Source organism: Pseudozyma flocculosa (assembly GCF_000417875.1).
Source record: "Pseudozyma flocculosa PF-1 unplaced genomic scaffold scaffold00009, whole genome shotgun sequence".
Lineage (NCBI taxonomy): Eukaryota > Fungi > Basidiomycota > Ustilaginomycetes > Ustilaginales > Ustilaginaceae > Pseudozyma > Pseudozyma flocculosa.
The window spans coordinates 378,739-403,710 of NW_006920877.1; the positions used below are offsets into that span (position 1 = coordinate 378,739).

At 64.3% G+C, this 24,972-nt stretch overlaps 9 protein-coding genes across 9 annotated transcripts; 4 read left to right on the plus strand and 5 right to left on the minus strand.

Annotated features, from left to right (window-relative positions):
• Positions 1-683: 683 nt before the first annotated feature.
• On the plus strand, positions 684-2,074 carry PFL1_03085 (uncharacterized protein; the record flags this gene model as incomplete). The annotated part of the gene is made up of 4 exons (XM_007880601.1): positions 684-934; positions 1,058-1,099; positions 1,192-1,239; positions 1,369-2,074. 4 exons carry the CDS (start codon positions 684-686, stop codon positions 2,072-2,074), a joined length of 1,047 nt encoding a protein of 348 aa, XP_007878792.1.
• A 2,713-nt stretch (positions 2,075-4,787) lies between these two features.
• Positions 4,788-7,211, plus strand: PFL1_03086 (uncharacterized protein; the record flags this gene model as incomplete). The annotated part of the gene is made up of 7 exons (XM_007880602.1): positions 4,788-4,878; positions 4,972-5,037; positions 5,130-5,262; positions 5,575-5,611; positions 5,721-5,852; positions 5,980-6,339; positions 6,387-7,211. The coding sequence occupies 7 exons, from the start codon at positions 4,788-4,790 to the stop codon at positions 7,209-7,211; spliced, it is 1,644 nt and encodes a 547-aa protein (XP_007878793.1).
• A 538-nt stretch (positions 7,212-7,749) lies between these two features.
• PFL1_03087 (uncharacterized protein) lies at positions 7,750-8,949 on the minus strand (the record flags this gene model as incomplete). The annotated part of the gene is made up of 3 exons (XM_007880603.1): positions 7,750-7,844; positions 7,956-8,202; positions 8,302-8,949. The coding sequence occupies 3 exons, from the start codon at positions 8,947-8,949 to the stop codon at positions 7,750-7,752; spliced, it is 990 nt and encodes a 329-aa protein (XP_007878794.1).
• A 2,349-nt stretch (positions 8,950-11,298) lies between these two features.
• Positions 11,299-12,182, minus strand: PFL1_03088 (uncharacterized protein; the record flags this gene model as incomplete). Its single annotated transcript, XM_007880604.1, has 5 exons — positions 11,299-11,307; positions 11,391-11,664; positions 11,769-11,842; positions 11,932-12,047; positions 12,152-12,182. The coding sequence occupies 5 exons, from the start codon at positions 12,180-12,182 to the stop codon at positions 11,299-11,301; spliced, it is 504 nt and encodes a 167-aa protein (XP_007878795.1).
• A 567-nt stretch (positions 12,183-12,749) lies between these two features.
• On the plus strand, positions 12,750-13,572 carry PFL1_03089 (uncharacterized protein; the record flags this gene model as incomplete). The annotated part of the gene is made up of 3 exons (XM_007880605.1): positions 12,750-13,099; positions 13,208-13,444; positions 13,557-13,572. The coding sequence occupies 3 exons, from the start codon at positions 12,750-12,752 to the stop codon at positions 13,570-13,572; spliced, it is 603 nt and encodes a 200-aa protein (XP_007878796.1).
• Positions 13,573-13,737: 165 nt separating this feature from the next.
• Positions 13,738-15,423, minus strand: PFL1_03090 (uncharacterized protein; the record flags this gene model as incomplete). The annotated part of the gene is made up of 3 exons (XM_007880606.1): positions 13,738-14,652; positions 14,749-15,212; positions 15,315-15,423. 3 exons carry the CDS (start codon positions 15,421-15,423, stop codon positions 13,738-13,740), a joined length of 1,488 nt encoding a protein of 495 aa, XP_007878797.1.
• A 791-nt stretch (positions 15,424-16,214) lies between these two features.
• PFL1_03091 (uncharacterized protein) lies at positions 16,215-19,190 on the minus strand (the record flags this gene model as incomplete). The annotated part of the gene is made up of 1 exon (XM_007880607.1): positions 16,215-19,190. One exon carries the CDS (start codon positions 19,188-19,190, stop codon positions 16,215-16,217), a length of 2,976 nt encoding a protein of 991 aa, XP_007878798.1.
• A 1,066-nt stretch (positions 19,191-20,256) lies between these two features.
• PFL1_03092 (uncharacterized protein) lies at positions 20,257-23,505 on the plus strand (the record flags this gene model as incomplete). The annotated part of the gene is made up of 1 exon (XM_007880608.1): positions 20,257-23,505. One exon carries the CDS (start codon positions 20,257-20,259, stop codon positions 23,503-23,505), a length of 3,249 nt encoding a protein of 1,082 aa, XP_007878799.1.
• A 358-nt stretch (positions 23,506-23,863) lies between these two features.
• Positions 23,864-24,768, minus strand: PFL1_03093 (uncharacterized protein; the record flags this gene model as incomplete). The annotated part of the gene is made up of 2 exons (XM_007880609.1): positions 23,864-24,234; positions 24,357-24,768. The coding sequence occupies 2 exons, from the start codon at positions 24,766-24,768 to the stop codon at positions 23,864-23,866; spliced, it is 783 nt and encodes a 260-aa protein (XP_007878800.1).
• Positions 24,769-24,972: the final 204 nt, after the last annotated feature.

The following is a 24,972-nucleotide window of genomic DNA, read 5'->3' on the forward strand; positions in this document are numbered from 1 at the left end:
CGTCGATGAGATCGAATAAGTGGTGGTCGCTGTAATGGCGCAGCAAGGGCGTCGAAGGGTGCAAGGGATGATAAGGCGGACTGGACGAGCGTCTCCTCTTGATGGCCGCCGATGGTTGTCTCGCGGGCGACCTCGCTGCAAAGATCGCGGGGCGGGCTGCCAGGTAACGTCCAGCACTCCAACGGCATGCAGTTTTTGGCTTGTCCTGCCGCGCCCCGAGGCACTCGGTCTGTTCCCTCCAGCGCGCCGCGTTCTGCGATGCTATTGGGCCGCCCATCCTACATGCTGTAGTGAACCGGACGCTGTGGCGCACGACCGAGGCATGCCGTTGCACGGGGCGATGCATTCGGGGCGAGCGGAATGAGATCCGCACTCCCCGCCCGGCCTATCCCGAAGTGGCAGGGAACAAAGGTGCACCGGAATGTGTCCAATGAAAAGGGGTCTATGACCGCCGGCGAGGGGTGTGTGACTCGCAAAATGCTGTTGGTGGCGTTCGGGGCTGAGCCTTGGTCCCGTCAATCACATGATCCTTCGGTGTCGATGCTGGCGACTGCTCTTTCTCTCCTTTGCCAAGGCCAAGAGGCCGAGGTTCAAGCCCATAAAGAGAACGTGTCGAACGAACTCGTCCCACCTCGGTCAGCTCTCCACTCACAGGTCGCCGACCATCCCCGCGTCCGCTCGCCATGAAACCGCATCCCTGCCTCCTTTGGCTGGTGCTCTTCCTCCTCGTGCCGCTCGGCAGCTCAAAGGATCCAAAGCCGGGTCGAAGATACGCCGATCTTCCTCGCCAGGCGGTGCCGGTCGAGTTTGACTGGCCCGCCTACCGCCACATGAGCGACATGGCGGCCATCAAGGATCCGCAGCAGCAGAACATCGCCATGCAGTCGCTGCACGAGTGGAAGCTCGCCGACCTCCAGCTGGCACGAGAGTTCCTGTGAGTATGATAGCGTCGCTCCCACGCCCCGGCCGTCGAGGCTGCTGAACAGGACCCGGGATCAACTCTGATAGGTCGTCGACATGGATTGCTTTGCTTGCTTCTGCCGCTCGGCACGCCCAGGAGAAAGAAGAAGCGAGCCAACCCGGCCGCTGCAGTGCTGCTGTAGGTTCCGACTGCGCTTGCCGGGTCTGAGCAAGGCGGTTCGTCCTTTGCTGATCTCCGTCATCGAACCTCCCTTCCGATCGACGATCCAGCGATGCCGAGATTGAGCTGTCTCGGGTGATCAGCGGCATCATCCCAGGGTGAGTGAACGCCACCACTGCGCGGCTGCCGTGCGTCGCAGACATGAAGCTGAAGCCGTTCGACCACCCCCGGGGCGTCGCCAGGTTGATACACGAATGGCAGCACCTCTTCTCGATGTCCCCCCGAAGGACACTCTTTCCTATGGCGTTCTCGAGCTACTCTCAGATGATTCCGCTGCCGAAGCTCTTCCACGTCGACCGGCTCGAGGCCGCAGGGATCACCGCCGAAACCATCTACCGCGCGACGATCTTGACGGTCAACAACATGCTCTCGTGCGTCTCGGAGATCGACTTTTGGGAGTATCGCGAGTATCTCTCGACCCAAGGAATCGAGGACACTTTTGATGTGGTGCTGCAGGAGTCCAAAGCGGTGCAGAGCATCCCCAAGACGCGCATGCTGCTGCGCCAGGCCGAGGCCGAAGCCCAGCAGCGCGCAGCAAGCAAAGCCCGCAACGTCCGAGCGAGGATCGGTCAAGTGCCATCGTCGGAGCGGAGCAGCGCCAGCGCAGCGCAGGCCGCCGTCGACCGCGAGGCGCCGGAGGCATCGAGTGCTTGGCAAGCGGCCGCCGCCCATCACCAATACCACCCCCACGACTTCGCAAGCACTTCGACCCCAGCCGGCCTCTCTGACGCCTCGGAGCTCAACAGCTTCTTTGGCTATTCGGCCGGGCACGGCGACCTCGACCCCTCCAACCCTCACGGCGTCTTTGGCCCGTCTTCATACGCGCCGACCTCGACGCAGGGCGAGTTCGGGCAGCTGCTGACGCACCAGGAGCTCGAGGGCATGGGAGAGCTGGGCCAGGCGCTCAAATCTTTTGCCCATCACGGTGCTTAGGCGAGCGAGGGAGGGTAGCTGAGGGGGGCCCGACATATCAGCTGCCTACAGTCCCAAAGGCTCAACGCTCAAAGGTACAACGCTCCCCTGATGGCCGGCGTCGGAACGCAGTTGAAGTTCTGCACATCTGTCAGGGTGTTGTTGTCCACGCTGCCTCGTGCGCGGTGCACGGTCTTATCGAGGTCGTGACCGTCCTGCTCGCCGGCGCCGGGCGCAGTAGCTAGGCAGGCACTGCACGAGGTGCTGCCACAATCGCACATAATGTCCACGCTTACCGCTGGCGGCGGGCCACGACCAGGCCGACAGCTGCTCTCTCTTCCGATTGCGGGGCGAGGCAAAACGAGGACAGTTCCGGAGCGGCACGTTACTGTACCCGGTCGCTCCCGTGCACGTCGAGAACCGGGGTGGGAGGTGATGCCGCGGCGGAAAGACCCGCTGCGCAGCGGACGTGATTTGGTCTCGATCGAGCAGGCTTGCCGTGGGGAGAGCGGCATCTTCGGACCGAGCGAGATGCCCCACCTTGCTTGAGCTACCGGTGGCCGGGCCCGTGTGGCAACGCTCGGGAAGGCGCGGAGCTACAGTGGCCAGGCATAATAGCGAGCCGCAGGCAAGGGTGGCCAGCTGAGCTGCACCTCGTACCTCGTGCTGCTGCTGCTGCCGCCGCTTTCCCTCCGCTGCGATGGTGCCTGAACCTTTGTGAGGTACCGTGATGCTCGACGGGGAAAAGAGCGCCCGCGGCGGAAAACGTCGGCGTGCAAGGGTACGTACACTTCGCCGTTTCCTGCCACGGAGCAGGGGCCCCGGACGAGCGTTCTGCGCGTAGCGACCCAGGTTATGACGAGAGGCGCAAAGTGGCCCTGATACCGGTCATATGTCTAGCCCAAATGATCGGTCAAAGCGTTGCCTCGACCAATCAGGTCGACGGAGACGGCGTTGCAAGAGGCGATGGACCAACCACGTCGCGATGATTCGCCTCGTCACCGGCGACTCTGGGCAAAGCGCGGCGGACAGGCGCTGCTGCGCTGATGTACGTGCGCATGCTGCCTGCTTGCTTGCTTTTGCCGCCGCTCGCTGTGCAGCCTGCCCGACCGAGGGGATGCTTCGAGCTGGTGGCGGAATCGATGCACAACAGCCGAGCCATGCGATTCCCTCGAAGCGAAGGTAGCGGACATCGCCTACGTACAGTAGCTGCTGGGTTCGTGGGCATCTCGTGGGCGGGGTTACCGCAGGCAAAGACGGCCCGCGGCCCTAGGGGCTTTTCCGCCCTGTATCGCCGGTTCGCTCTTTGAACCTACCTGTTCCCCTTGTCGTCGGAAGACCCGGGCTACCTACCTCGAGGCAAGCCTCTCGTGAGCTGCATCATCCCGGCGCGGTCTGGTATCGAGAGGCGGCTGATGTGCTTGGACCAGAGGAACCGTCCAGTCACAGTAGTGTGTATTTAGCCAGGCAGAGATGAAGGGAGGAACGTCGTCGAGATCTGGACGCTCGTTGGAATGGAGCAAGTCCGGCTGGCAAGCAAAGGCACTGGAGTCAGAGAGAGCCGAGGGGGGCTTTCGTCGCCTCCCTCTGGTTGCCCCCCAGATGACGGGCGAAGCGAAGGAGACTCCTTCGCTGCTTTGACCACAATCGGCTCAGCCGATCTCGCGATGAGGGCCCCAGCTTGTACTGTACATACATGCGTTTTGTGCTCTCTCGAGGAGGCCCGGTCGCCCCGTTAAAGCGCAGGCACCTGCATCCCTGATGCTTGGGCTCAAAGGGATGCCGTCGTGTGACCACTGCTGCTGTACCTCCTCTTCATACCGCTTTCGCCCGCTCCTTGCGCCTTGTGGCTCCAGGCGCACGGCGAGCGCCAACAAGAGGAGGTCAAGCTGGACGAGGCTCCTTGACGGAGGAATCTCGGTTTTGCCAAATGCCCGCCGGCCGCGCCGCCGGCATCAAGCCGCTCTAGTGCCGTGCATGGCGCCTGCGCCGTTTGGCCGCCTGACGGCGCGGCTTGATCCGCCACCGCGGCCGCCTCGGCCAATCGCAGCGCCCCGACGACTCAATTTGCGGGCCCCCATCATGCAGCAACGTAAGAACGAATGCCCGGCCCTGTGCTCGCTGCTGCTGCTGCTGCTCTGCTGCTGATTGCAGCCCCAGAGTTTGGGTGCCCCACCAAATTGTCCTCGCCCACGACCGGCGTCGAGGTCGACGGGCGTAGGGAGGTGCAAGCGGGTGTCTCCGGCCTCGCAAGCGCACCCAGGGCAGAAGCAGCATGCCCTTGCATCCCGGGTGGGGCTCAGGGGAGCTTCCAGGCGCACTCAGGTGGGCGCTCACTACCGTAGCTCGTTTCATGGCAAGGCCAGCCTCGCGTCTCCTGGGCTAAGCAGGGCAAGACGGCCGGTGTACGTAGTCTGTGTGTGCTGCGCACTCTCTGCTGCCTGGCCGTCCGTCGTCTCGGTATAAAGAGACCTTCGCTTCCTACGACTCTTGCTCCTCACGTTGCCCCGCACACCTCACCATCATTTCGCCTTTTTCTCTTTGCTCTTCTTGCACCTCGCCCTTTCGTTTTCTCTTTGATCTCTTCGACACGAGCAATCCACGACCGGACCCTGCCTCTTTGGCTGCGACGACCGCTGGACCCGCAGCCGCAGCTAGCCCTGCCCTGCTTTCCGACGCCAGGGCGCATCCGACAACAACCGTCGCTGCTTTCACCAGCTGATCGATTGCCACGATGTACGACCCGACACACGGGCTGTTCAAGCTCCCGACCAAGGAGGAGAGGGTCATCATGCGGGCCGGCGCCCCTCTCAACCCTTTCAAACGTGAGCATGCCTTGCGCTGTCCCGCCGCTGAGGGGGGACGTTGCACTGACCGATCCGTCGTCTCCTCGCCCTTGCTGTCCTTACGACCGGCAGTCTGCGCCATGCTGACTCCGATGCAGTGGGCCATGTTCTTCAGCGGATGGCTCGCTTGGACGATGGGTAAGTCTTTGGTCCACGCCCCTCGGCGCGCTACATTCGGCGGCCAGCAGCTCATTTACGTTCGCCCTCAATCCCGATGACTGTCACGACAGACGCATGGGACTTCTTCAGCGTCTCGCTGTCGGTCTCGGCCCTCACCAAGGAGTTCGATAAGCCGACCAAGAGCATCACCACGGCCATCACTCTCACGCTCCTGTTCCGCTCGGTCGGCGCGGCCATCTTCGGGTGAGTTGATGAGCTTAAGCGCAGTAAGAGGTCCCATGCGGCCCACAGGCCGGGGTGAACGGGTGTGCCGCGCTGGATGCGGCATCCTCCCTGACATGTGGAATTGCGCGTGCTGGCGGGGACTGTCGTGCGAGCCAAGTGTCGTGCCGTCGGGAGACGGGCGCCAAAAAATGTCCGATGCGGAGGTCCGGCGGGCGGCAGATCCCGGCGGCTGAACCTGCAGCCACGGGGCGGCATCGTGCACATGGAAGCATGGCGAGCACACGGCAGCTGACCACCTCCCTCCAAATGGTACCCTTCTCTGACATTCAGTGTCGTCTCGGATCGGTACGGACGCAAGTACCCTCTCGTGAGCATCTCAGAATGTCCAGGGATTTTGTCGCTAAGGCGGAAATCTGACCCTGCGGCGGCCGCGTCGTCTTCGCCCCCCTTCGGCGCTTGCCATTCTTTACTTTCAGGTCATCAACCTGCTCCTGATCGCAGCACTCTCGCTCGGCTCAGGTTTCGTCCAGACCTATTCCCAGTTCCTTGCCGTCCGATCGCTGTTCGGTATTGCCATGGGCGGGATTTGGGGAGGCGCCACTGCCACCGTGAGTTGTGACGCGTCTACTCAACTCCTCGAGCGGGTCCCGGAATTTCTCTCGATTGCGGTCTGTCAGATCACGAGCTGGTACTGATGCAGCTTCCACCCTGACAATCGGCTCTTGTCTCATCCAGGCTCTTGAGAACATGCCGCCGGCGCCCCGTGGCCTCTTCTCCGGCATCCTGCAGCAAGGGTACGCCGTCGGCTACCTCTTGGCTGCTTCGGTCAACCTTACCTGGATCGAGGAGAGCCACAACTGGCGTATCCTCTTCTTCCTCGGAGCCGGTCTCTCGGCCCTTGCTGCTGCCTTCCGGATGCTTCTGCCCGAGAGCGAGCTCTTCCTCCAGCAAAAAGCCGAAAAAGACGCGCGCGACGACAGCGGCGAGAGCAAGGCCACCATCTTCCTCCGCGAGCTCAAGGTGATGCTCAAGACACACTGGCTGCGATGCATCTACGGCATCCTCCTCATGACCGGCTCAACTTCTCGTCACACGGTACGCGATCCTCTCCGCCCCCCCCCCCCCCCCCCCCCTTCCCAGAGGGCGCTTCGGTTCACTTTTCTGACATCGAGCATCTCTGCATCCTTTTCCCGTGTCTGGGCGACCCGCGATCCGCCACTACAGGTAGCCAGGACCTTACTCCAGTCATGCTCAAGTCGTCCAAGCTCCTCTCGGCCGACCAGGCGAACAAGGCAACCATCATCGCCAACTGCGGCGCCATCACTGGCGGTTTCATCGCAGGGTACATCTCGCAGTACCTGGGTCGACGCCTGACGATCATCATGTTCGTCATCTTCACCGGCGTCATGATTCCTGCCTGGATCCTTCCCAACAGCTTCAGCGGCTTGGCCGCTGGTGGCTTCTTCATGCAGGTCGGCGTCCAGGGCGCCTGGGGTGTGATCCCGATCTACCTCAGCGAGATTGCTCCTCCTGCTTTCCGCGCCACCTACGCCGGTCTGGCCTACCAGCTCGGCAACGCGGCGTCTAGCGCTTCGAGCCAGATTGAGGCCACGGGCGGCGACAACCTCAAGGAGCGCAACCCGATTTGGACTCCCAACAGCCCTCCCACCGTCGAGGAATTCATCCCCGCCTACGCAAAGGTCTCGGCGATCCTGATGGGCACAGTCTGCGCCTACCTTCTCATCGTCGTCACCTTTGGCTGGGAGTATCGAGGAGTCGAGTTCGCTGAGGCTGCGCCGGCCACGGTGCCCGGCGCGGGCAAGCAGGACGGCCACGACCTCGAAAAGTCGGCCTATACCCACGAGACGCCGCGCCACAAGCCCATGGAGGACGAGGCCTCGATCGAGCACGTCGACGACAAGGTCATCTCCGGGGATGCTTCGCCCGGCAGCGACAAGAAGCGTTGACGTGGGCACGGGCACACGCATCTCGGCCCAGCTCTACGGACGATCGCTTGGGTTTTCAGCACAGTTTCATGCCTTTGTCTTGCGCTTAACGAGTTCAGCTCTGCACGGATCACGAATTGACGACAGTTCTCATTGCAGTCGTGTTCGAGGCCGTGTCGCTGGCCTTTCGTCCGGCCGGGCTGCCAGCAGCCTGTAGCCTCTGTCCAGCAAATCGAGATGCCTACAACGCTGCCACAAAAGGCCTCTCGGACGCTCTCTTTATGGTGTCTGCACAGCGATCTGCTCTGAGATGAGTACCATTTCTTTCAACCACAGCCGTGGCTTGGTAACGTTAGGGAAAGGGCAAGAAGCCCGCGTTCAGCAAAGCAGAGCAACAGAACGGGTAAGAAGAGCGGAGCAGATGGTCCTTGTACGCCTCGCCCGTATGCGGCCGGCGAACGACACAGACGCGCCGTCCTCGAGGGTCAGGTCCCGCTTCTGTTCGCACAGAACTGGGGTGCGTTCCGACGCCTCTTGTGCGCCTGCACTACGCGGCGCTTCATGCCGAGGCGCCGCACTTGCCCGTCGAGCACGTCGTGAGGGCCGACTGGAGGAAGGCGGCCATGTCGGCGTGTGCCTTGCCGGTAGGGTGATCTGCGGGGTGTCGCGAAGGGGACAGAAGGGAGAGGCTCTCATGGCGGGTCAGCTTCGTCGCTTTCGCGTCGCTCCCCTCCCTCTCTTCCACACGGTGCGCTGGCAACTCACGGCCGATGTAGTAGAGCGAGTTGGTGGCCTCGTCGGGCGTGCAGACGAGCTTCCAGTGGGCGCCGTCGGACGTGTTCTCGAGGCAGGGGTCGGTCTTCTTGAAGCCGTACTTGCTGGCGTTGGTGACAAAGTCGTTGAACAGGCTCTGGTAGGTGAAGTAGGTGGCCTTGACGCCCTGCTTGGCCAGGTTGGCGACGCCGCTCTGGAGCGCCGTGCTGAAGACGCCACCTCGGATGTCGAGGAAGACCTGTTGGGGAGGACGGGGCGGGCATCGCGGTGCCAAGGGGAAGGGGAGTCTGTCAACGGCTGCGCGACGCGGCGAGGCTCGGCCTGCTGCAACACTCACAAACTGCGAGCAGGTGCCCTTGAGCTGGTCGACGTACGACAGCTCCTTCTGGACGGCCTTGGGGAGGAGATCCTGCGAAGCGGCCTTGCCACGGTCGTTGATGCCAAAGAAGAAGGTGCACATGGTCGTCTGCGGGTTGGTTTTGATGGCGGCCTGCTGGAACTTCTGGTACTCGGAGGCCATGTCGTTGTCGAAGCGGCTGGCGGGGATAATGTTGCGGTCGACGGTGGCGCCGCTCGAGGCAAAGTTGTACAGCTGCGCGCCGATGTTCTGCGCCAGGTCCTCGACCCAGGTGCGGCCGTTGGAGGCGCGGCGGCCGTACTGGTAGTCGGCGGTGGCGCCCGTGGCGGGGGGCACGGTGGAGCCGTTGGGCAGGACGGGGTTGGGGCACGTTCCGCCGCGCTGGTTGCCGCAGTCGGTGTACGAGTCGCCGAACGACACGATGGCCTTGACGCCGTTGAGGCTGACGCAGCTCGACGACGCGTCGGTGCCGCACTTTGGCTGGAGGATGGTGGCAGGCTGGGCGATGCGCGGGCTGGCGGCCTGGGCGTCGGGCACGACCTGCTTGACCATCTGGCCCTGAGCCTCGGAGGCCGAGAGGGCGAGCGCGAGCGCGACGAGCGAGGTGAGCTTGGCAAGGGAGAGCATGATGGGCTAGGTGTGTGCGAATCAGAGGATGAGCTGCTGGCCATCTTTGACACTCGAGCGGTCGTTCTTATATCGCAAAAACGAGTCCCTCGCTAGCCATCGGAGGCCTTGTCCCGAGGACCTCGACCCCCACGCTCGTCTAGGCCCCGTTGTCCAGCTGCATCGATGAGTTATGGTGGGAGCAGCCACGGGAGCTGTTGGACGGCAGCAGTATGCGCGATGAGATTGCCGTCCGTCGTCCGGTTCCCAGCACAGTGACTAGTGCAGCTGCCGAAGTGCAGACAAAGGGGGCGAGATGAGGAGTCCAGACGAGCAGGGCAGTGGGGAGCTCAGAGGCGACGGGGGCAACGTGGCCGTCCCGGTGTGACGGGTCCCGGATGTATCGCGGTGCAGACGGTTCAGCAGTACGCCGCCCGCCTGCCGTTCATGTCGACTTCGGGGCGGTCCCCGTGCAGCGAGACGCGGCCGAGCCTCGGGCGTGTCATGAATGGCCCAGGGGAGAGGGGCCCGCTGTTCGAGGACAAGCCCAGGACAGACAATCTGCGGGCGTCGAGCGGTCGGGGCGCAAGGTCGCAGCGTCGTACCGTTGGTCGAGCACGGCGTACAACCAGTCGGGGGCGTCAAACCGTATGTAGCCTGGCTGTTCGTTCTTCGCGGTGGAAGCTGAGGGCGTCCAATGGTGGTGGGGGAAGGGTGACAGGATGTCGGCACGGTTGCCAGCCATCGCACCTCTCGCGGCCATTCGGCGCCCTCGTGCGCGGCCTCTGTGCAACAGATCGAATACAGCCATACGTAGGCATCCATCACCGCGGCCCTCACCCCCCACCTCATCGCCCGCATCGCAGTTGCGCAGCCCGCTCGGAAGTTTCTACGCCGAGCCCAAATCGACTTCGCTTGTCGGGCGTTGCTCGAGCGAGGGAGAGAGAGAGAGAGAGAGGCTCGGGCCTGGGCTTCCGCGGCTTCAGATACGTGCTCGTTTGGCGGTCGCCGCTGCGTGCACCCCTTCGGGTCGGCGGCGCAGCAGACCCCCGTGCTGTTGTGCGTGCTCTTCGTCGACCGCTGCCGCGAAATGTGGGGCCCCCCCAACGACATTGCCGTAGAGACGATGTCGCATCGTCGTGGACGCGGCAATGCATCCCTCTTCCACCCGGCTCGCTTACCTGGCATGAAGTCGTACTCCTACCGCTCGCTGCGCACCTGCGTATGTATGTAGGTGCGGAGGGGATCCGGTGGCGAAGACGTGGTCGCGAGGTGCAAATCTTAATATCGTGGTTGCCCACTGCGATAGCTCGAGTACGACGAGGGGCAACGAGATGGCCGACTCACTCGGCTTTCCCCACCTTCCGCTCCATCCCCGGGCGCTGCCTCGACAATCAGCACGGACGGCATCGACGGCCCCAGCTCAATCGTGCGTCCAAACGGTCACAAGAGCATAGAAGAACCCTCATTGGCCTTGAGACCGTGGCCACCATTGCTCGTTGCGGTCCCCGTGCCGTATGTTGCTAGGTATCGAGCCAGGGCAAGGTGGGGAATGCTCTGCGATGCAGGGCCACCAAGGTCTTGCCACAATCAAGAATCGCCGATTCGGTCGAGGTGGGCCGGCGGCGGTGGACAAGGAACCTTGTTCTCTCCACCCCTAACTATCCTCTCCCACCACAGAAGTCTCGTACGTGCGCCCTGCACCGGGTGCTTGCCCGCCGCCGACAAGGTTGCGGCCGTTGCGCCGTCGCGAGACGGCATCGGCGAGCGATGGACCGTCTGCATTATGTTGGAGAAACAAGGAGCTCCGGCGGTCAAGCTGATCCGAGGTGCCGGAAAGGCTGGCAGGACTCGGCGGTCACGACGAGCCCACAGCCGCCCGGATCCGTCAATGATGGACTGAGCCTGCCGACGCTGACCTCACTCACGGGTCTCTCTCTCCTTGACCTGACCCTCATCCACCCGCTCCGTCGGCGACTAGGTTCGCAATCCAATCCCTTCGCAGCTCTCACAGGCTTGCCGCCATCCGTGCCGTGACGGTGCTTCGGCTCTGGCACGGCGTGGAGCCACGGCGAGGTCGCATATCCCAGCCGCATGCCGCGCTCCCATCGAAATCCCAGCATCGCCTGACGCCAATGCGTGCCCTCCATCGCTCTCTCACTCCAGAAGCGGTCGTACACCGCTCGCGCTGCATGGTCACCGATCGGACGGACCCAGCTGAACGCTTGCCAATCGTCCTGCAGCACACGTATTGCCGCTGGGCGGACACGATGATGTCGAAGCTTTTCATGTTGCGTCCATGGTGCGCTCGCTGGTACATCTGCACGCGGGTAGCCTCCATTGGTGCCGCTTCTCTTGCCGCGCGGGGCATCAGACAGTCTGCAAGAAGCAGCGAGGCCGGGAGACAATGTCAGCATGGATCCCGCATGTATCCGCCCGCGGGGGGCGCAGCTGCGACTCACCTCGACGCCCGTGTATTCGGAGCTGACGGGGGGCTCGATGAAGGCGGCGTGGCCTAGGACCAGAAAGGCCGAGCTTCCGACAAGCCAGAAGAAGAGGGCGACGGGGCTGGCCCACCAGAGTAACGGCAGGCCGATGACAAAGAGGCCGGTGTAGAGCGATTTCTGCGTGACGACGTGCTCGCCGACTTGCATGGGTTCCGGTGCAAAGCGGTTGATGGCCCAGAAGCCGCCGACGAGGAAGAATATCGCCACGAGCAGGATCGGCGATGTGAGGCTGCGGAGAAGATATCAAGGCAAAAGGGGCCGTCAGAGTGAGTCGAGCGAGCGCGGAGGGCCGACGAGGCGGCAGGCGGCGCGGGCTGAGGGACGATGGCTTACAGTCCATAGACGGCGAGGCAGGCGATGACGACGGCGTAGTTGCCGGAAAAGTGCCGGGTGTTGTAGGTGATGCGCTGCAGGAGCAGATGAAAAGAGAGGTGGCCTGTCAGCGAGAGGTTCTGTCGAGTCGCGAGCGGGATAACGACGTGCCGGGGAGACGCACCTGGAAGGCCTCGTTGGTATCCTGGGGCCTGCTGATGCGCTGGTGGTCAAAGAACTCGCCGAGCGGACGGAGCGAGGAGAGACGCTCCTGTCGAAGGCCTCGGATCCTTTCCGGGACTTAGGCAGGGAGGGATTCGACAGGGGCAGAGAGTGGGACTATGGTTCAGCCTGGCATCCACAGCGAGGCAGGTCGGGGCCGGCTGGCCAGCGGACCGACTCACGCTTCATCGCAACATCGAGAAACTGCGCCATCTTGTCCGACGTAGTCGGGTGAGGGAGTGCCGCACAAAGGAGGGTCGGAGGGAGGAGGAGAGAACGAGCGTCGACGACCAGGAGCGGCGCGGTGCAGAGAAGCGGGCGAAAGGAGGTGATGATGGAGGTGGCGGCCAGCAGCAAGGTCCAGGGCGAGGTGTTGATGTCCAGCAGGCAGGCAGGGGCCGGGCTGTGCAGTCTCGAGTGCCAGCCGAGCGGCCGAGCCAGGGCCAGGCTAGGGCCAGCGCCTGGCCTGGCCGACCCAAGCCAGCGTGTCAGTCAGTTGTGCCTTGCAGGCGGGGCGCTTGCCTTTGCCCTCGCCCTCGCCCTTGTATTTCCCTTTCCCGAATGCCGAGGATTTGGCCATGGAATTAAATCGCACGAGAGAAAGCCGCGGTGGCCAGCGATCGCACCCTCGGAAGCGGGCCCAGCGATTGATCGCCCGCCGGCGCCCGCGCCTCCCCACACACCTTCTCGCTCCCTCGCTCCACCTCGACCTTCGCTGCCATTGCCACCTTCACCTTCCCCCGCGCCTGTCCTCCTCACCCGCCTGCCACCGCCGCAACGATGTCGTTCCGCGCCAGCCGCACGCTCCTCAACGCGGGCAAGAACTATGCCTCGCCGCACGCCTACACCTACAAGGAGGGCAAGACGCCCTTCTGGCGCAAGTTCCGCGAGACCTTCTCGGCCAATCCCGAGATTTCGTCTGGCCTGCCCGACCCGACCATGAACCGCTACCCGCAGCCCGCATCGCGCACCGAGAGGGCCATGGTCCCGCCCTCCAAGGCCAGCGACCCCGCAGACAACCTCTACGCCGACCGCGACTTTAGGCGCAAGTACCCCAAGCTCGAGATGATCACCCAAAAGGACCTCACCCAGCTCCTACTCGCCAGCCCCAACGAAGACGGCACAAAGACGTAGGTGCAGCGCATCGCGGTGCGGGATGAATAGCGCGATGGAGTGAACCGCATCGCTGACGGAAGTGTATTATCCGCTTCGGCCCCTCTCCTCGCCCCTCTCATCAGCCTGCAAGCGCCCGAGGACACGTCCAACACCACCGCCCTCACCCGCCCCGCCGACCTCGACTCGCCCACGGCCTTCACCGACGTGCTGGCCCAGGTGCACAAGGCGTCAGAGACCAAGCCCGCCGGCTTCTACTCGTCGTCCAACCTGCCCCCGCGCCCGCCCTTCAAGACGCCGCACTCGATCCTCAAGCTGCAGAAGGGCGCCGTGCCCCACGACCCGCACGCCTACTACCCGGCGTGAGTGCCTCGAGTCGCTTTCGTCGATGCTTCCTGCGCGATTGCAGACGACGTGGACCGCTGACCTCTCTCCCTCCGTCATTCACCCTCTCCGCCTCCGCCCACAATCCAGCGAGAACTACGCATAGACGTCTTCTTTCAGTTCGCCCCGGCGGCCGTACGGCAGGCTGTCTGAGGGCGTCTGCATTGCAATGCACAAGAATCGTTCGACTGATCAGGCCCTGGACGTGCCATCTGGGACCCGCCCTCGATCTTCTTGACTTTGGCGGCCCGCTGCGGACCGCTCTCCGTCTTCACCTCGCCCTGGCCTTGGCCTTGGCCGCCCCCTTGCCTTTGCCCTTTCCCTTGCGTCCCACCTGCTCCCACGCCTCCTCGCCGTCTTCGACTTTGACGCCCAATGAGCCCCGCTGCGCCTGTCCGATTGGCGCGCCGTTGGCGTCGACCTCGATGATCGACGACGACCCTAAGCTCGGCGCGTCCGCCTCGTCGCCGATTGTCAGCTTGTCGATGCCGACGTACCACGGCAGCTGGTCCAGCGGAGGCGGATCGTGCGGGATGCGAGCGCGTGCGAGGCCCTTCTCGTCGGCCTTGATGCGCACCTGGGCGGCCGTCGGGTCGATCGCCTTTATCCAGGTCTTCTCTCGCTCCTTGGTGGACTTCTTTGGCCCCCGGTAGGGCAGCTTGCCCTTGCGCACCTCGTCGTCGACCAGCAGCCCGAAGTGCTGGTCGTGGATCTCGGCCGCCGACGGCACGCTGCCGTCCGGTCGCGGCTTTCGATCGTAGCCGAGATGGCGGTCCAGCAGGCGGTCCGTGAACTGCTTGATGGTTTCGCCGTTGGCCTCGCCGTTGTTCTCAGCCTCCGCCTCTCCGTCCTCGCCCTCTTCGCCGACCGGGCCGTCGGCGCCAGGCGCCTTGGCTCGCAAGGCCTGGCGGATCGTGTTGGAGCGCCACGCGACGCAGTCGGTCGGGTCGCCGTATCGCTCCGTGTGGCCCGTCTCGAGGTACCAGTCGACCTCCTCGTCGGAGTCGTCCTTCTCCTTGCCGTCCTTGGCTTCCACCCTGCGCTGGCCCCGTTCTGGTTTCGAGTCCTTTTCGGCCCGCTCCCTTGCCTCGCGCCGGAGCTGCTCTAGCTCCTGCACGAACTTCGGCTTGCGCTGTTTGTAGTCCCCCTCGAGTTCTTCTCTTGCGCGGTTCAGGGCGGCCCTCACCTGCAGTCGTAGTGCAAGGCACAGGCCACGATGTCGATGCGTTTCAGCGTGAGTGCAATGCCACTGACGGCCCCTTCGCGGCCGGCTCCCACTCACCCTCTCCCGGTCGGCGGGGGTCATCACCGTGTTGCGCTTGGTGATGAGCTCAGCGTATTCGGCCTGTTCCCTCCTGCTCTCCTCGATGGCGTCTACGTCGTCGTGGTCGATGACGACTTCGTTCTCGTCTTCCGAGACTTCCAGGTCCTCTGGCAGGCCTTCAAAGGCAGCAGTCCCGCTGTCGTCGTCGATGAGGATCATCTCGTCCTCCTCATCGACATCGCTGTGGAAGGCGTCCTCCAGGGAGCCTGTGTGGTAGCACTTCAGGCAAATGTGCTGCTGCGCCTTGGCCTTGCGGAAAGCGTTGCCGAAGAACCTGGCGGTGGCGGGCATGCTGCGCTTGCAAACGTCGCATTTGTAGGTGTGGCGGACCATGTCGTTGTGGGCGAGCTGGCCGCAGTCCTTGCAGAGGATCTGGAGCGACGAGGTGTCGGCGCCGAGCTTGGAATTGCCCATGTAGGACTCTGAGCGAGGGGTGAGGGGCCCAGAAGCCGATGAGCTGGCGCAGGAGGGGCCGCGCGGGCGAGCTGCGGCTGTTATCGCCGCGGCCTCCTCTCACTACTCACTCTTGAACCTCTGCTTCTGGGGCTTGGAGAACTGGGCGCTCGGCTTGACCGTCTTGCATCCCGTGCAGCGGTAAGCATGCGAATCGGGCACGTTGGTGTGTTGCGGCATGTCGAAGGCGAGCCGAGGAGGGTGACGTGCGCGGTGTGCGCCTCGTAGCGGGGAGCGGGGAGCGGTTTGGAGAAGGTGGTTGGTAGCGATGGATGGTGTGGAAAGAAGAGAGAGAGAGAGGGCGGCTCTGCAGGGAGTTAGCGGCTCTATGTCGCCGCCCCTTCAGCCGCGCCTCATCCCTCCGCTATTCGCCAAGCTGCGACCGGCGTGACTGCTGAGCAGCTGGGCAGACTAGGCGCAGAACGGTGGGGCGGATGTGATCCGTCGAAAGACGGAGCCGTGAGAGGGTAGGCAGACAGGCAGAGGTAAAGTGCGTGGCTGGGAACAAGCAAGCTGGCAGGCCGGACGAGCAGATAGGGAGCCCAGGTCCACGTCCTCAGGCAGGAAGGAGGCTCGGCTTCTTCCGAAAAGGGTCCGTGCTCTTGCAGGCCGCGCCTTTTTGGCCGGAGAGGCAGGCAGGCAGGTTGGGCAGCTTTGCCTGGCCTGGCCTGCCTGATCTGCTTCACAAGGCCTGGCAGACCACTACCTGCGCCGCGCCGCGCCGCGCCGCATCGGCTCCAGCCCTTCATTACAGAGGCGGGCGAGTAGTGCAACACGAGGAGATCACACGACACTGCCCGCACCAGCACGTGCTGACGACCGGGCAGACGGGCAGACGGGCAGACGGGCAGAGGGGCACGCACACACTCTCACAGCCTCGGCACAGTTATCCATGGCTAGCAGTCCTGCACCTTCTTCGTATGCTGATCATCTAACGACGGCGGCGGCGATCGGGGCCCCTGGCTTGTTGCTCAGTTGGCCATCGGGACGGGGCTCTCAAAGCACCGCTGCTGGTAGAAGCGCTCCGCGGCGACGAGGGCATCGTCGAGGGCCGGCCCGCCCATCTCGCCGACGCCCTGGGCCCCGTCGTCGCGTCCACCGCCCTTGCCGCCGATGCTCTTCGAGACGACGTCGGCCCACTCCTTGGCGTTGAGGCCCTTGTCGAGGTCGTGCTTGGGCACAAAGTTGGCGTGGACCACCTTGGCCTTGGGCGCCATGCCGTCGGCGACCGTCTCGCCGGGGACGCGCTCCTCGGTGAAGAGGTAGGCGGCCTTGCCGAGCTTCTTGGCGCTCTGGATGCCCGACTGGATGGCCTTCATGTTGGCGCCGACGTCGAAGCGGCGCACAATGTAGGTGGCGTTGGGGTTCTCCTTGAAGTGGGCGGCGATGGCGTCCGAGACGACCTTGACGTCGGCCTTGTCCTTGGCTTTGAGCTCGGTGTCGAGCGCCTTGCGGATCTTGGCAAAGCTCTCGTTGAGCGCGGCCTTGCGGATGACCGAGATGTCGAGCTGGCCCAGCTGCGTGCCGTAGGCCTTGAGCGCGGCGTCCTTGGCCGAGCGGTCGGCGATCTTGGCAATCTCGTCGAGCTTGGCGGCCGCGTCGTCGGCCGTCCTGGTGACGGCGGCGGCGCCGTCGCCCGTGACGGCGATGATGCGGCGGATGCCCTTGGCGATGCCTGACTCCTCGGTAATGACAAAGTCGCGAATCTCGCCCGTCTTGGCGACGTGGGTGCCGCCGCAGAACTCGACCGACGTCGAGCGCCACTTGGGGTTCTCAATGTCCTTTGCAATCTCGTCGATGTCGTACTCGAGCGTCACGACGCGGACCGGGTTGGGGTACGTCTCGCCAAAGACGGCGCGCAGGCCGGGGATCTTTTGCGCCTGCTCGAGCTGCATCTCCTTGCTGAAGACGGCCACGTCCCGCTTGACCCAGTCGAGCGAGATGTCCTCGATCTTTTTGAGCTCCGGCACCGAGACGCCCTGCTTGTGCGAAAAGTCGAAGCGGAGCTTGCTCGGCGCGACGAGCGAGCCCTTCTGGTCGATGTGATCGCCGAGCACCTCGCGCAGGCCGAAGTTGAGAATGTGGGTGCCCGTGTGGTTGTTGCGGATCGACGCGCGGCGCAGCTCGTCGAAGCTGGCCACGACCTCGTCGTCGAGCTTGAGCTCGCCGTACTTGAGGTAGCCAATGTGGAGCACGTAGCCGCTCGACACCTGTGCATCCTCGACGACAAACTCGGCCTTGCCGTCGATGACCAGGCTGCCCGTGTCGGCCTGCTGGCCGCCGCTCTCGGCGTAGAAGTTGGTGCGGTCGAGGAGGATGCCGAAGCTCCTGTCGCTGGCGCCGAGCTTGGACGTGGCGTCGACAAATTTGTGGTCCTGGTAGATGGCCTTGACCTTGGCCTGGACCGAGCCGACGCCGTACTTGAACTCGTCGAGCGTCTTGGGCACGCTGTCGTCCTTTTCCAGGTGACCGAGGTCGTGGACGTCGAACTTGACGGCGTCCGCCTCGCCCTTCTTGCCGCCGGCCTTGCTGAGCTCCTTGCTCTCGGCCTGCGCCTTTTCAAACTCCTGGGTGTTGACGCCGAGCCCCTGCTCCTCGGCCATGATGAGCGTCAGGTCGACGGGGAAGCCGAACGTGTCGTACAGACGCCAGACGTCGCTGCCGCTCAGCTCCTTTTTGCCCTCGGCCTTGGCCTTGGCAGCGTACTCCTCAAACAGCTTCTCGCCGCGGTCGAGCGTCTTGGCGAACGACACCTCCTCCTCGTCCAGGATCGCCTTGACGTCGTCGATCTTCTTGGTGATCTCGGGGAAAAAGTGGCCCATCTGGTCGACGAGCGTGGGGACGAGCTGCGAAAAGAACGAGCCGATGGGCACCTGGAAGTACTTGCGGACGTAGCGGGTGCCGCGGCGGAGGATGCGGCGGAGGACGTAGCCGCGGCCGTCGCGGTCGGGCACGCCGCCGTCGCTGATGGCAAACGTCAAGGTGCGGACGTGGTCGGCCACGACGCGGTACGCCGTGTCGATGCCGTCGACGTCGTCGGCGCCCAGCTTGCCGGCGTAGGGCCTCGCGCCCGTCAGCTCGCGGATCTTGTCAAACAGCGGCGTAAAGACGTCGGTGTCGTAGTTGGACGGCTTATCCTGGAGGACTGAGACGAGGCGCTCGAAGCCCATGCCCGTGTCGATGTGCTTGGCGGGCAGCGGCCGCAGCGAGCCGTCCTCCTCGCGGTTGAACTGCATAAAGACATTGTTCCACACCTCGAGCACGTTGGGATCGTCCTTGTTGACCAGGTGGGCGGCGTTGCGGCCGCCGATGCGGTCGTAGTGGATCTCACTGCACGGGCCGCACGGGCCGGTGGCGCCCATCTCCCAGAAGTTGTCCTTTGCGTCGCCAGTGAGGAGGTGGTCGTCGGCGACACCGACGGCCTTCCAAAAGTCCCTCGCCTCGGTGTCGGGCTCGAGCCCTTGCTTGGCGTCGCCCTCAAAGTAGGTGACGTAGAGGCGGTCGGCGGGCAGGCCGTAGACCTTTGTCAGCAGCTCCCACGCCATGGCGATGGCGTCCTTTTTGAAGTAGTCGCCAAAAGACCAGTTCCCCAGCATCTCGAAGAACGTGTGGTGGTAGGTGTCCTTGCCGACGTCGTCGAGGTCGTTGTGCTTGCCGCCGGCGCGGATGCACTTTTGCGAGTTGACGGCGCGCTTCATGGAGCCGAATGCGGACGAGGGATCAGCGATGCCGAGGAAGATGGGCTTGTACTGGTTCATTCCGGCGTTGGCGAAGAGGAGCGTGGGATCGTCGTACGGGATGGTGGACGAAGAGGGCACAAAGGTGTGGCCGCGCTCCTGGAAGTAGCTGGTGAAGGTGGAGCGCACCTTGTCGGCGGGCCAGTCGCCAAACTGCGACTTGGTCGATGGCGCCGAGGTGGCGGTGGCGGTGGCAGCGGCGTCGGTCATGATGGAACTGCACAGGAGGGGTGACGAGAAGAGGTGGCGATGCGATGGGACGATGGACGAGGTGGCGGCGAGGCGGTCCTGTGCGATCCGGGTGACCGAGGTGCGTGTGCAGAGGCTGCGGGCGAGGTGCGAGGCGACGGGCGGGAAAGGAGTGGCGATGAGGGAGCTGAGGCGAGCGAGCGGTCTCGCCGATAGCATCCAAGCTCGAGCTGAAGGGTCGAGGGCTACGGGTGCGAGTGACAGAGAGAGAGAGAGCCAGGGGATGACCTGTAGGTGGTGGTGGTGGTGGTGGTTGGTCGGACTGGGTCCGGGAGCAGGCGAGCGAGGGCTCAAGGAAAAAGCAAGGCAAGGGCAAGCCAAAGCCAACCAGGCTGGCCCGGGACCGCTGCAAAGAAGAAAGCAAGGCGGGCCAAGGCCCACGAGGTCTGGCTCGCACGAGTGGGGGCCGGCAGCAGCCCAGACGAGTCAGAAGAAGCCGGCAGGCAGGCGGACAGGCAGGCAGGCAGGCAGGCAGGCAGGCAGGCAGGCAGGCAGGCAGGCAGGCAGGCAGGCAGGCAGGCCGCATGCCGCCCCGCTCGCCCGCCCGCTCGCTCCAAAGCCTGGCCTGGCCCCGCCTGCGTCGAAGAAAAGAAAAAAGCGGCGGCAGCGGCGAGGCAGCCCAGCCCAGCAGGCCAGCCTCGCCCAGGCCCACCGCCCAACCAACCAACACCCGCAGCAAGCCCGTATCCGGACAGAGACTGCGCAGGCCCAACCTTAACCCCGTCTTCCACCACCACCACCACCACCACCACCGCCACCGCCGCCCGACCTTCTTAGAGTAGAGCGACTCTGCGACGGCGTTCACACCTTCACGCACCGAGTCACCAGCCAGGCTCTCATTTGCCCGCCTGCTCGATCGAAGCCGACAGCTCCTCTCTCAAGAGAAGACCGGCGAGCTTGTCTGTTTTTTGACAACGACGACGACGACGACGACGACGCCTACCACCACCACCGCCCTTCGCCGCCAATAGATCGGCAGCATCCCCACACGCAACCTCTCCCTAATCTGCATCGCCCACCGCCCACCATGGCGGCCGCCAGCTTCCCCGAGCACGACCCGACGGCGGCGTTCCAGTTTGCCAAGGAGGAGGAAAAGGTCATCGCCTACTGGAGGGCCATCGACGCCTTCAAGACGTCGCTCAAGCAGAGCGAAGGCAGGAAGCCCTTCAGCTTCTACGACGGTCCCCCCTTTGCCACCGGCCTCCCCCACTACGGCCACCTGCTCGCCGGAACCGTCAAGGACATCGTCACCCGCCACGCCCACTCGACCGGCCACTATGTCGACCGCCGCTTCGGCTGGGACTGCCACGGCCTCCCCGTCGAGCACGAGATCGACAAAAACCTCGGAATCAAGGGCAAGGAGGACGTCATGGCCATGGGCATCGACAAGTACAACGCCGAGTGCCGCGCCATTGTGATGCGCTACCAGGGCGAGTGGAGGTCCACCGTCGAGCGCATGGGCCGCTGGATCGACTTTGACAACGGCTACAAGACCATGGACATCAACTACATGGAGTCGGTGTGGTGGGTGTTCAAGACGCTCTTTGAGAAGAACCACGTCTACAAGGGCCTCCGCGTCATGCCCTACTCGACCGCCTGCACCACGCCGCTGTCCAACTTCGAGGCCGGCCTCGACTACCGCGAGGTACAGGACCCGGCCGTCGTCGTCAGCTTCCCGCTCGTCTCCGACCCCAAGACGGCGCTGCTGGCGTGGACCACGACGCCCTGGACGCTACCCTCCAACCTCGGCCTCTGCGTCCACCCGGACTTCAACTACATCAAGATCCACGACGACGAGCGCGACACCAACTTCATCATCCACGAGAACCTCCTCGGCACCCTCTACAAGGATCCCAAGAAGGCCAAGTTCCAGAAGCTCGAGACGTACAAGGGCAAGGACCTCGTCGGGCTCAAGTTCGAGCCCATCTTCCCCTACTTTGTCGAGCGCTTCAAGGACCGCGCCTACCGCGTCGTCGCCGACACCTACGTCACCTCGGACGCCGGTACCGGCATCGTCCACCAGGCGCCTGCGTTTGGTGACGACGACCACCGCGTCGCCATCGCCAACGGCATCATTGAGCGCGACGAGTCGCCGCCGAGCCCCGTCGACGGCAGCGGCCGCTACACGAGCGAGGTGCCCGACTACCAGGGCGTCCACGTCAAGGAGGCAGACAAGGCCATCCAGAAGGACCTCAAGGCGCGCGGCAGGCTCATTGTCCAGGCCACGCTCAGCCATCAGTACCCCTACTGCTGGCGTTCGGGCACGCCCCTCATCTACAAGGCCATCCCCTCGTGGTTCGTCCGCGTCGAGCCCGCCGTCGAGAAGCTGGTCAAGAACAGCGCCGCCACGCGCTGGGTGCCCACCCACGTCGGCGAGTCGCGCTTCGGCAGCTGGATCGCCAACGCGCGCGACTGGAACATCAGCCGCAACCGCTACTGGGGCACGCCCATCCCGCTGTGGGTCAGCGACGACTTTGAGGAGATTGTCTGCGTCGGCTCCGTCGAGGAGCTCGAGCGCCTCTCGGGCGTCACGGGCATCAACGACCTGCACAAGGACAAGATCGACCACATCACCATCCCGTCGCAGAGGGGCAAGGGCCAGCTGAAGCGCGTCGAGGAGGTGTTTGACTGCTGGTTCGAGAGCGGCAGCATGCCCTACGCCCAGGCCCACTACCCGTTCGAGAACAAGGACAAGTTTGAAAAGAGCTTCCCGGCCGACTTTATCTCCGAGGGCCTCGACCAGACGCGCGGCTGGTTCTACACGCTCCTGATCCTCGCCACGCTCCTCTTTGACACGGCGCCGTGGAAAAATGTCATCGTCAGCGGCCTGGTGCTGGCGGCCGACGGCAAAAAGATGAGCAAGTCGCTGCGCAACTACCCGGACCCCAACCTGCTCATCGACCAGTTTGGCGCCGACGCCATCCGCCTGTACCTGATCAACTCGCCCGTCGTGCGCTCCGAGAACCTGCGCTTCAAGGAGGAGGGCGTCAAGGAGGTGCTGTCGTCGGCCTTCCTGCCGTGGCTCAACTCGTTCCGCTTCTTCCTGGGCCAGGTGACGCTGCTCAAAAAGGTGCACGGCCGCGACTTTGTCTACGACCCCAAGGCGCCCGTCTCGGCCAACGTCATGGACCGCTGGGTGCTGGCGCGCTGCCAGAGCCTGATCCGCCTGGTCAAGGACGAGATGGCCGCCTACCGACTGTACACGGTGGTGCCGCGCCTGCTCGACCTCATCGACGAGCTGACCAACTGGTACATCCGCTTCAACCGCCGCCGCCTCAAGGGCGAGAACGGGCCCGAGGACGCCGTCACCGCGCTCAACTCGCTCTTCGAGGCGCTCTTCACCCTGTGCCGCACCATGTCGTCGTTCACGCCCTTCCTCACCGAGAACATCTACCAGGGCCTGCGTCCCTTCCTGCCGGCGCAGGCGGCCGACGACGGCGACGACTACCGCTCCATCCACTTCCTCTCGTTCCCCGCCGTCAAGGAGGAGTACTTTGACCCCGTCATCCAGCGCCAGTTCAAGGCGCTGCAGAGCGTCATTGACCTGGGCCGCGTGATCCGGGTCAACATGAACCTGCCCGTCCGCGTGCCGCTCAAGGAGCTCGTCGTCTTCCACACCGACGCCGAGTACCTGGCCGATGTCGACTCGCTGGCCGACTACGTCAAGGAGGAGCTCAACGTGCGCGACCTGGTGCTGTCGAGCGACGAGAAAAAGTGCGGCGTGCGCTTCCGCGTCATGGCCGACTGGCCGACGCTGGGCCGCAAGCTGCGCAAGGACGTGGGCAAGGTGCGCAAGGGCCTCGACGCGGTCACGTCCGACGACGCCAAGGCCTACATGGACACGGGCAAGATCAGCGTGGCGGGCGTCGAGCTCGTCGAGGGCGACCTGCGCGTCATCCGCTACGTCGAGACGGGCGAGATCGAGGGCAGCTTCGAGAGCAACACCGACGGCAACGTCGTCGTGCTCCTCGACGTCGAGGTGCGGCCCGAGCTCCAGGCCGAGGGCACGGCGCGCGAGGTCATCAACCGCATCCAGCGCCTGCGGAAAAAGGCGGGCCTGGTGGCCACCGACGAGGTCGACGCCTTCTACTCGTTTGAGCACGGGCTCGGCGAGGCGCTGGCCGAGTGCATCGAGTCGCAGGCCGACACGTTTGTCAAGACGCTCAGGAGACGGCCCATGCCCCTGTCGCAGAGGAAGGCCGACGCCAAGGTCATTGCCGAAGAGGAGCAGGAGGTCGGCGACGACAAGTTCATGCTCTGCCTCGCATGGGCGTAGGCGCACGCCACGCGGCCCTCTGCCGATCTACGCCACAGCGTGCTCGGACCGGGAGAAGACGCGGGGAGGAAAGAAGCAAGCCGCGTATCGTAGACGGGGAGGGTGCGATCCCCGCGCCCCTCCCCCGTTCCGTACAGAGTGAATCGCATACGTTGAGAGTGCTTGATCAGGCAGCGGTCGTCTGGGAATGTCAGGCGGGGTGCGGGCCCGCGCAGCGAGCGGCCGAAGCCTCGCATGGGGATGATGGTACAGTTGCAGCGAAGAGAGTCGGGTCGGAGGTGGTGGTGGTAGTACAAGGTCTGGATGAATGGCAACAGGGGGAGGGAGAGAGGCAGACCGGTAGAGGACCCGGGGCGGATCACCTCTTGGTGCTGCCGAAGCCCGCAAAGCCCATGGCGGCCATCATGTCGGCGTCATCTGGGATCCCGGTGGCCGCGGCCGTCGCTTTCGTGGCTGCTGCTGCTGTTCCTGCTGCTGCTGCCGCATTCTTGCCGGCGGCGACGCCCTTCTTCTTCTGGCGGGCCTCTCTTCTCTTCTGTCTCCGCTCTTCCTTTTCCTTTTCCTCTTGCTCGGCGATGGCGCGGATGCGGGCGTCAAAGTCGTAGGTGGTGACGACGGAGCGCCGCGTGCCATCCGGTGCGAGCTGCTTGCGTAGCGCATCGAGCTTGGCGCGCACCTGCTCGACCGTCGAGCGTGTCACCTGCGTCGTCTGGCCAAGCCGCATAAGGTCTGTCGAGGGTGGGCGGGGGGAAAAGGAGAGGACAGATTGGCGGTACAACATCGTCCAGGTCAGCTGTGCTCGTTCGTCTTCATGTAGCAGCCTGCAGCTACCCGATCCCGGCACCACTCACGCAGACGCCCGTTGATGTGATCGAGGTAGGCCACGTTGTCCTTGCAAGTCTTGTTGCACACATCGCAGTGAAATCCGGGCCCCCTGCTGCCTCCGCCCACTCCGTCGCCTGCGCCGCCCATGTCGACCATCATCGTCTTTCCGACATTCTTGTCGAGGTCGAGCGGCGCCTTGCGGGCCTGGAGCGCCTGGGTGGGTTTGGCCAGCACTTCTCTCCTCCGGCGCAGCGGCGCGAGGCCCTTTTGGAGGCGCGCCTCGTTCTCGGCGGCCGCCTCTCGGTCGACCCGATCGCGTTCGCGCGCCCTTGCCGTGAACTCTTCCACGTCCCAGGTGCGGCGCGAGGGACCGACGCCCGGTGCGCCTGGGTTCTTGGACGACGACGACGACGACGAGGCCGCGTTGTTTGAGGCCATGATGGGCGGATGGGGTTGAGGGCGAGCACAACGGTGCAGACAGCAAGGGGAGGTCGCGGTGGTGGTCGAGTGGCAGGCAGCCCCGTCCAAGAAGGCAGGTGGAGGGTACTGTAGGCAGGGGGTGGCCTGAGCTGGCTGGTTGGTTGGTTGGGTCCCATCCAACTTGGATCTGAAATCGGGCCCGCGCCAAACACACGGCCAAAA